This window comes from Ruditapes philippinarum, unplaced genomic scaffold, assembly GCF_026571515.1.
Source record: "Ruditapes philippinarum isolate M1 unplaced genomic scaffold, ASM2657151v2 ctg2281_1_1_1_1, whole genome shotgun sequence".
Lineage (NCBI taxonomy): Eukaryota > Metazoa > Mollusca > Bivalvia > Venerida > Veneridae > Ruditapes > Ruditapes philippinarum.
The window spans coordinates 1-9,572 of NW_026863416.1; the positions used below are offsets into that span (position 1 = coordinate 1).

Genomic DNA, 9,572 nt, shown 5'->3' on the forward strand with positions numbered 1-9,572 from the left:
GTATCAAACCAGGGCCACCTTATATACAGTTCAACACTCTACCTAATGAGGTAACTGGACAACTTTTGTAATTATAGTCATTTATTGACTTTTCAGCTTTGCTTGGGACCGGGACACACTCCAAGCATATTAGCATGTAAATATTTTTTTGTTAAGCACTGGACTTACCCTTGATTGAGGAAGTTTAGAGCTTGTTGAAGGACACGTGGAGCTACATATGCTTTCTGTCTGTACTGTTCCAGTATCTTAAACAACACTTGTATGATACCACCTGAAATATTTACAATCAACATATACCTCTGCCTACTTAAGTGCAGTAAAATTTAAGACATGTTTAGGTGAATAAAACACTATAGCTATCTTTGATTCTTTCATGAAAAGTCTTCATATACGCGCAACTATCCATCAAGTATTATAATACATGTAGCAAAGATGCTGTGTGGAATATACACACTTTACTCAAAAATCATAGGAGTATGGTCTTCAGCTACTCAGTACTGGTAAAGTGGGGAAAGAAACACGAAGTACCTGAAAATGCTTTCAAATACCACTCGGCAAACTGGTTGTATTCTTTTGTTACGTTTCCTGGACTTCCATACCTGTTAGAAAATATAAAATGCTTACATTCAGTTTCACAGTTTAAAATTTCAACACACACAGTACCTCTTAAAATTGAAAAATATTAGAAACTTACTAGTTACATATTTATTTAAAAAAATTTAAAAACTATTTTATGAATCTACTTTAGATTTTAATTCCTGGATATATAAATCAACTTTTGATTTCACCTTCTGCAACTAACCAGTACTGATATAATACAAGAAAACATGGTTGTGACCAGTGCGAGATTCAAACTATATTCCCTGGACTGAGAGGCAGATAACCACAGGGCAGTGCTCCCCTCCTGAGTAATACATTTCTTCTATTTGTCCACAAACAAATTCCTTGCAAAATTCAACAAAAGACAAAAACATTTATTCATCAGATATGAAATATGTTAATATTGCAAAATTTTTTCTATGTTTTTATTGACCCCGGGAATTCTCCCTCACCTTTCGAAAGTTCTGGAGAGGATATGTACTGCCCACTTTTTCACCTTCCACCAAGCAAGTTCTGGCCTATCATCCTCATCCACTTGATTTGTATCCTGTACATGGAAAATTTACGCATCATCATTGTGATACAACACCATAATAGTATGTTTTGATCATTGTACTTTTTAGATAATTCCGCGTCTTTTTTCTCTACTTTGGGAATGGTGCCAGTACCAGACTGATTGGGAAAAAATGCGTTATTTTGACTAAAATTGGGATTTTTTTTAACTAAAGCCATGCATTATCAGAGCTCCAGATAGCATGCGTATAAGCGTAAAATACGCATCAAAAATAAAAAATACGCATCAGTCTTAGAATCCATGCGTCACAGTTACGCATAATAAAATCAAAATACGCATGCATATTCAAAATAATGCGTAAAGAGTAATCACTAACCCAGGTAAAGAGGAAGTTGACATAAAGCGCGGATGCTTTCACGTGATGTAAGAGTGGTTATACAATGTTAATTAACAACCGGGATCCAGGTCAGACAAGTTCACTTTCATCGGTAGTAAAGAAGGGTCATGCTAACAAAATATTTTTAAATCCAATGCGTGGACAGACATTCTTTTCTTATAGAAAAAAAATACTTGAAGTTTTTTTTTTCGAAGGTACTATCTTAAAAGATTCCATAACTAATGATACAACGATGCAAAAAAGAAAAACCGATGCCCATAAAAAGTTTTAATCTGTTCAACTTTTTAGTTGTGTATGACCTAATCTCCGAACGTTTTCAACATTTCGATTTTGTTAAAAGAATAAATTTATACAAGTCATAAATACCACTTGCGGGGTAAGTTTTGTTTATTTTGAATATTTGATAAAACTTATATATAACTAATCTATTTTGCTTGAGCTCAGTGTCGTAACACTGCCGATTTAGTTTCCTTGTTATTGATTCGTACTTAAAAGTTTCGTTCCAAACATTTATAATTTCATTCTTAAACAAATATGAAATATTATTTTATGTATATAATATTTCCAGGGCCTCCCTTGGTGATGTTTCCCTTGAGGCTCTCATGAGGGTCAGCCTGTTTGGACCAAGTGTTGAGAATTTTGATAGTGAACAATGTGCTAGGCAGTGGTTGACCAAGAGAAGGCGGAAAAAGAGACTTACTGCAGAGTACAAACCGAGAGAACCAAAAAGAATGAAGCTTAAGGAGTGTTGACTTTTAAATCAATAAATTAATCCTGATATACAACTGAAATACAACTGAAAACTGTTACATGTGTATGAAAACAACAATTTTGAATAAATAACCATCTGTATAAGGCTCAAGACTTATAATCATTATTTTTACTCATGGTGATTTTGAGATATGCATTTTTACTCCTCACTCTTGATTTTGAGGAGTAAAAACCCCTCTGCCCAAAAAATTATCTGGAGCTCTGCATTATTGTACAACATTGCACACAAAAATTGCTAGCTTTTTTCTTTAAACTCAAATTGTGCATTACTCTACAATGCACTGAAAATTGCAATCTATTTCCTAAAAACAAGACAACTCAATGCATCATTTCCATTTCTTCTGCACTATTGAACTGAGATAACTGATTATAACTGAACCAAAGATTTAACAGTTTTAATTCACACTATGAAATAATTTTCAAGGCCAGGTGTATAATTTGCTTTGGCAATGCAAATACATGGGTGCAAGTTAAAAATTTTGAAAAACCTGAACTTTTTGTTTGGGGGCCAGGGGGCCGCAAGGGCCCCCCCCCCCCCCGGTGGGTCCAGGGCAACGCCTGGCCAGGGGTCCTGGGGGCCGGAGGCCCCCGGAAGCTCCTGCATTATAGCACATTTGAAGGCCTAAAATGAAATTCCCTTGAATGATTACATGCCAGATAACATACATACTATAGTATAGTATTTTCACTAAAAAATTGCTCACATAATTTTTTCTTCTTTTCTCTCTCTTTTCTTAATTTATATATATATAACAAAAACATTTCAACACAAAAAGAAATGTGCATTCATATATTGGTTCCACTATTTAATATTGTGGTTCCAACAGTAAAGAGTGATAAAACAAACCAATATATAAATAAATTGAAAATTGAGTTGATTTTGTACCGAGTTTACGTTTTTAATTAGGGCTGAGCTGACCCTGATTCATACAAACAATAAATTGTTTTCAAAAAAGATAATTAAAACAACCCTGGTTATGTTTCACAGTAAGTTTGTTTTTCATATGGTTTGGATCGTCTGCGTGCATTTAATTCTTTTTTTCCCGCTGGATCCATACTTGATGGATTTTCTACATACAGTGCAGAAAGCTGCCGGGAACGTCTGGCTTTTCCAGCCAGTTTCCGTAGTTATCCCCGTTTCGATCACATACAAACAACCATTCCAATCTCCATTTATATTTTGAGGTCTTCTCGATATCTTTTGTATTAAATCCTTCGTGTAGAAACTTCATTTTGACTAACAAAATGAATAATTACTTTCTGTTTACATATTACTCTGTAGCCGAATCGGTAACGAAGCCGCTTTTTCATTGGATGATTATAATTAGCGCGCCAATCTAAATCGTTGTAATAAATTCACGGATAAAATTGCATGCCGTATCATCTCGTATATCTTCGGAAACTATCGGCAGTTTCCGCGAAAGTTTACTATTGACGCTTCGAGAACAACCGTGAGCATCCGTATGTTATATAGCGTTCTCGATTATGAACTTCTAATCGGTGGTACTTCTCAGTTTGAAAGAGTAGACCCGCACCATACCCCTCCAAATATCTCAACGGATTTACGTGATTTGCAAAAATGATCCCTCCGGCACGTGAAAAACCGGAACTTCCGGCACATGCCGGAAAACTTGCACCCATGCAAATATCTACACATATACTAAGCTCTTGGTTCGACTACAGATTTACTTACAAGTTTATCAACATCACTTTCACTCACCTCTGGCACAGGTCTGTCCACAATTTGTCGTATCAACTCCATCCATTGTGTAAATACTTCTTTTGTTAAAGTTTCCAATGGTAAATAGTTCTGAAAATAAATACACCAAGCTACAAATTAATTTCAAAAACTTGTTATTTCTCTTCAGGCATTGGCTTGGGGCAGAGTTAGGGCTAAAATTTCAAAATTCCTGTATTTTATGAATTAACTAGAATATCTCTTTTTAGACTTTATTACAGAACTTAAGATTCCTTTCCTAAACGAAGATACCTTTTAAGCTATGTAGGAGTACCACTTGTCATTTTAAGGGGATTCTGATAAACATAGTGTAAAATCAAGTGAAGTGTTACCTGTATAAAAGCGTAGTATATTTTAAGAACTTGTTTTTGTAGCAGATTTGAGGCCTCGGAGGGATCTGGCAAGAGCTGGGCACATCTTTGATAACACAGGGGTAACATGTGGGCCATTGCTGTGTCTAAAATCTTCCTTTCTTCACTTCTCTTGTACCTATGGAAAGAATTGGAAACATCTAGCACATTTGGACATCCATCAAACATAAGGAATGACCTTAAAACTTATTTATAAAGGTCCCTACAACTACAATTGTGATCATATCACAGGCTGTAATGTCTTACATTCACAGTGGTCTCTCTTATTTTTCATATAAGCCAGTGAAACTTCGAAAATAACAAGCTGTAAAGTACTTTCTAAATGAGTTAATGGCCTTTTTTTTCCTTCCCCAAAGAAAAATTCTTTAAAATCATGCAGTTTTCCCAAAAAAATTGAATTTACATAAATTTTTTTAATCATTTCTATGTTTTCCGGTTATTAAAATAACAGTTTATAAATTGCATTTAAACACTTCTGACTCAAAATTGGCTCAGTAACATAAATATTGATTTCAACAAAATGGTTTAACTGATGAACTTACTCATAGACTTTCACCATTTGGTACAAACACATGAAGGCTCCCATCCACGTAGCATGATTTTCTGACTGTATATAGAAGGCGACCTTCTCCGGGAAATTTGGCCACCGACCAGGATAATCGTATTTGATTATTGTGCTTAGACAAACACATAGCTGTACTCTACAATAACAAAAACATAGGTGTTAAAGTAATATTTACAATTTAATATGCATGAATAAAGACTTTCAGTGTACCTTTAATACCCGTTTGAAAACACTGCGGATAATAATTCTTAATATTTACAAGAAATGACATATTCAACGAACTGATGTACTAACAAACAAATTATGTTGACATATTTATCAGTCGAATGATGTATCCTACATGAAAATAGTTCAATCTTGGTTGGCTCAAACTACCAATTTCTTGCATTAATTTGCAGAGGCCCTTTGAATTCGAGCGAACAAAGATGGACTGTTATTAATTCCAAAGCCCTTATTTCACGATTTTTGTCTCATTTCCCTTCCCAATGAATATTTCCCCTTTTCAAAAAAAAAACCTTCACACACTTCTTCTTTAAACATTTTGCCTGCCTAAAGCAGGAAGCCATTAACAATATCTTATTTGAATTTGTTTTTTGAAAACAAAAATATGTACTACTTCACATCACAATTAAAATGAAGTTTTACTGTGTTAATAAAAAAAAAAACAAACACCAATTTTCTATGAAAACATGCATTATTATGCTACCGGAGGGCACCTTGCCCCTATTCCTTGTAAGGTAAAAAGGGCCCTGTATTCAAGCAAAACACATTTTAGCCGCGTCATGACCAAACCAACATAGTGTGTTTGCAACCAGTATGGAATCAGATCAGCCTGCGCATCCGCACAATCTGATCAGAATCCATGCTGTTCGCTATCAGTTTCTCTACTTGTTATAGGGTTTGTAAGCAAATTTGTATCAGTTTCTCTCCTTGTTATAGGGTTTGTAAATAAATTTGTAACTATTTATACATACCTGATAGGATCTGGAGCATGTATCACAGCTTCTATAATGTTGTTTCTAATTGTCAATCTGTCTTGCTCGTGTATACTAAATGGCACAGGATCTCCAGGATTCTCGGCTTCCCTCTCATTCCAGAATTGTGTGCACATGTTCTTGAGGTAAATTACACCTAGAATAAACACATGGGAAATAAGAGCATTATCGAATAGGAAATCACACTTTTACAGCTTTTTTATTTTTCTTTATTTTGGGGAAGTGTCAAAGTGCAATCTAATTGGGAAAAATATGGACGATGTGATAAAATTGGGGTTGTTTCCCCAAAAAGTTAATATATCATGTATTTTTCGTGGATTCATTGTGGAATTTGATAAGCATTTTATAAAGGTCAAAATTGGGAAAAAAATCAGTTTTTTACAATTGGGAAGGATCTGTTTTCTGGACCAAAAGAAGGAAAATATCTCTGTTCTTATTCCAAATACAAGTATTTATACCTAATAACAAAGAAATCTCACAATTCTGGACTTTTTTTTTCTTGAAAAATCCTATATTACTTCTAAAATAAGCCAATAACGTGATTTCCAAATTTTAAAATCCAAAATTTGTCAGGTAAGGTCTAGTAAACTCTTTGGGCTACTGGGCCCAATGGTCCAGTGGTTTAAAAAGTTAATGCCAAAGCAGCTGCAAGTGTTAAGGTTTCAAGTGTATAACTAACCTGCTTGTCGGACTGGCATATCAATTGATTCTTCCATCACAACTTGCAGAAGAATGGGTGCAAATCCAATTATTTTGTGCACCTAAAAATATCAAATGAGAAGTATATATAGATGCAGTAACAGAATACATACACTTAAGCATTTTTAGCAATACTTACAAAATAACTTCAGAGATTAGAAAGTCAATATAAAATACAGATACAGTCTTTCCGAAAGACCGTCGGCCCTGACCGGTAAAAAATCAGAAGGTCCGATAAAAATATATGTATTGACGGCCCGACGGTCCGGTAAAAAATTAAGGTTTTATAAAAACCTTACATTCAACATTTTGCAAAGGCCGATCATTTACCTAAATTCAAAACATATCAAAATGTTGTCATTACACAATATAAGCTCGTGCAATGCTTGTCAATTGTTATGCATTCTCATAATGCAAACTTTTATGTAACAACGCAAGATAAAAATATCCGACTACTAGTACAATTAAAAGTCAATAAGCGGCCGCGTAAATTACATAAGCGGCCCAGATGTGAAAGGTCACCCGCTATTAGTTTGTTTACACAGATGAAAGTGTATTTTACGTTTTTAATCCACTGACTTAGATTAATGCTAAATTACACGTGTGCTCAACTGGTGTTAAGCAGCGAATTAGGGATATGAAAGATCGTCCAAGATGTTGACAAAAATTAAACTGTTCTGTGAAGGTACCAAAATCATTGAACAATTAATCTGTCAACTTCACTAAATTACCGATATATATAATTCTGTTTACATATAATGCCAGACTTTTGCTGAAATTTACCCTCTCATTTTGCTAGTATATAGTCTGTATGGAATTAAAGTTTAAATAGCAAAATCCATTGAATACATGTATAACAATATTTATGTTTACATTTTGATTGTAGTGAAAAAAAGATAACTTCACTTCGTTGATAATATAATTTTCTTAATGTACACAAATTTTTTGACTGCTGACACTTATCAAGTGACTCAAAATGCTATACCAATCGGGTTTTTTTCGGTCCAGTAAAATCATGTTTGGTCCAGTAAAAATTTTCAGTTTACAGGACCTACTGTCCAGTAAAACTCAGAAGTCTTTCGCATAGACTGCAGATAGGCAGATTGATTCAGTTTTACTACTTGAAATTCAAAATGGATTAATAATTCAACAGTTTGTCTTTTTAAATCAACATTAGCTTTCAGCATCATAGATTGAACACAATATCATTTTACAGGGCTTTTTTCCCTTCGATAGCAGGGGCCGTTTTAGTAAAGTTCTTTAAAATCATGACATATTCCCCAAAATTGAATTTACATAAAGTTTTTCTCCCCCCTTTGCAAATAGACTGTGACTTTTTCCCCCAAAATTAAGGGCAGGGCTGCTTCCCCAACCAGAACCTGTGAAAAAAAGGCCCTGTTTTTTGTCTTTGCAAGTTCACGACATAATTTTATTTAAAGTTTCTACAGAGACTTCTCTTCATTTTAAATTTAAGGAATTATTAAGGACCGTCCAAAATACATGGCAAAACTGATGCCTTGTCTAATATCCAGACTTCACCACAATATATGCATCAATTGAGGTGCATGCAAAATTACAATGTGATTTTCTAACAAATCTGAGCATCATTAGATAGTTTTTTCCCCAATTTGAAGTTTAAGGAACAAAAAATAAAAAAAGTAAATTAATTGTCATTTTGTTACATTTAACTGCATTGTGTCATAGAAAATTGTAATCTTGCAAATCCAAATACGGCAAATAGTAATATGTGCTACGAGTGAACAATAAAAGTTTTTTTTTTTTATTTCTTTGTCTTTTAAATTTGGTTATGATAGATACATTATCTAGTCAGTTTTATGAATATGGGTACCAACATATTACCAAAAGGCTCTGACAATAGCCAGACTGGTTCTCATCTTTAAAGCATGGCGCATTTACATACGGCAAAGCTGGGGAGCCAAGTCTGAATTTGTCAAAAGATTTTGTAAATGGAGTAACGGCGATAATCTTAATGTTAACTTCGACAGCTGCATTGTTTATATTGGTGTTGAAGTTTAAAACTGACCATCATCGTTGGGAATAATATCTTCTGTGTTGATGGACAAAAGGTTTATTGATGTGAAAATATAGGAAAAGAAATTAAATTCATTGCGATTTTAAAGGTAGGTGTGCAGATTCTTCCCGGCGAAGTTTTTATCTTATTATGATAAGATGTTGAAATGTGATTTTTTTTCCAAAAAGGCTTATATTTACTTTGATATATATGATCAGTACATGTGCTGGGATTGACAAAAATACATTTTATCAGTATTGTAACTTTTAGGTGTTTGGATCTTCACAACCAAAGTGTCTGTGCAAACTGTTTATCATTTTAAAAGAAATCATTTATAGTTTTTTTTTTACTGTACATACTTTTCAGCAGAAACGGTTTATCTTAAACGGATTTTTGATTTAAACATCAACAAAATATAAGCCCTAGGCAATATGGCATATAAACTTCGATTATCTCCTGCAGCAAAATACATATCAGCTACAGAAGACCATAAAAAGATAGACTATACATATAGTAACATTACAATGATTGGACGGTAACAACTTATATTCATACATTCTAAAAATGATCAAAGGAATGTGCTGCACGTGTTAGTATTGCAGGCAGCCATGAAATTTTTGGAATTCTTCAGTAACGTGGTGATTTTATCTTACTATTTCCAATTGTTTTTCAGCCTCCTCTCTTTGATTGGGATCTAACGTCGCCCTTAGAACCTCCACAAGCTTGTTTACATCCATCCTGACCGAAAATTGTATTTGTAACCCGGTATATTTTAATTAATTTTACGTGAAAATCTGCGTGTTCTACAACCCGGTCCGCGCCAAGAAAGGAAGACCGTTTTGCGGATGTCGTAAAATATCGGTGAGATAAAAAGACCACGGATAACTATA

At 34.1% G+C, this 9,572-nt stretch overlaps 1 protein-coding gene across 1 annotated transcript; it reads right to left on the minus strand.

The window, feature by feature from the left end:
- Positions 1 to 168: 168 nt before the first annotated feature.
- On the minus strand, positions 169 to 9,519 carry LOC132722072 (importin-7-like; the record flags this gene model as incomplete). The annotated part of the gene is given in 9 exon segments (XM_060706501.1): positions 169 to 271; positions 529 to 599; positions 1,053 to 1,147; positions 4,003 to 4,092; positions 4,353 to 4,509; positions 4,934 to 5,092; positions 5,931 to 6,087; positions 6,631 to 6,712; positions 9,336 to 9,519. Coding segments are annotated over 9 exon segments (998 nt in total), but the record flags the coding sequence as incomplete, so codon positions are not given.
- Positions 9,520 to 9,572: the final 53 nt, after the last annotated feature.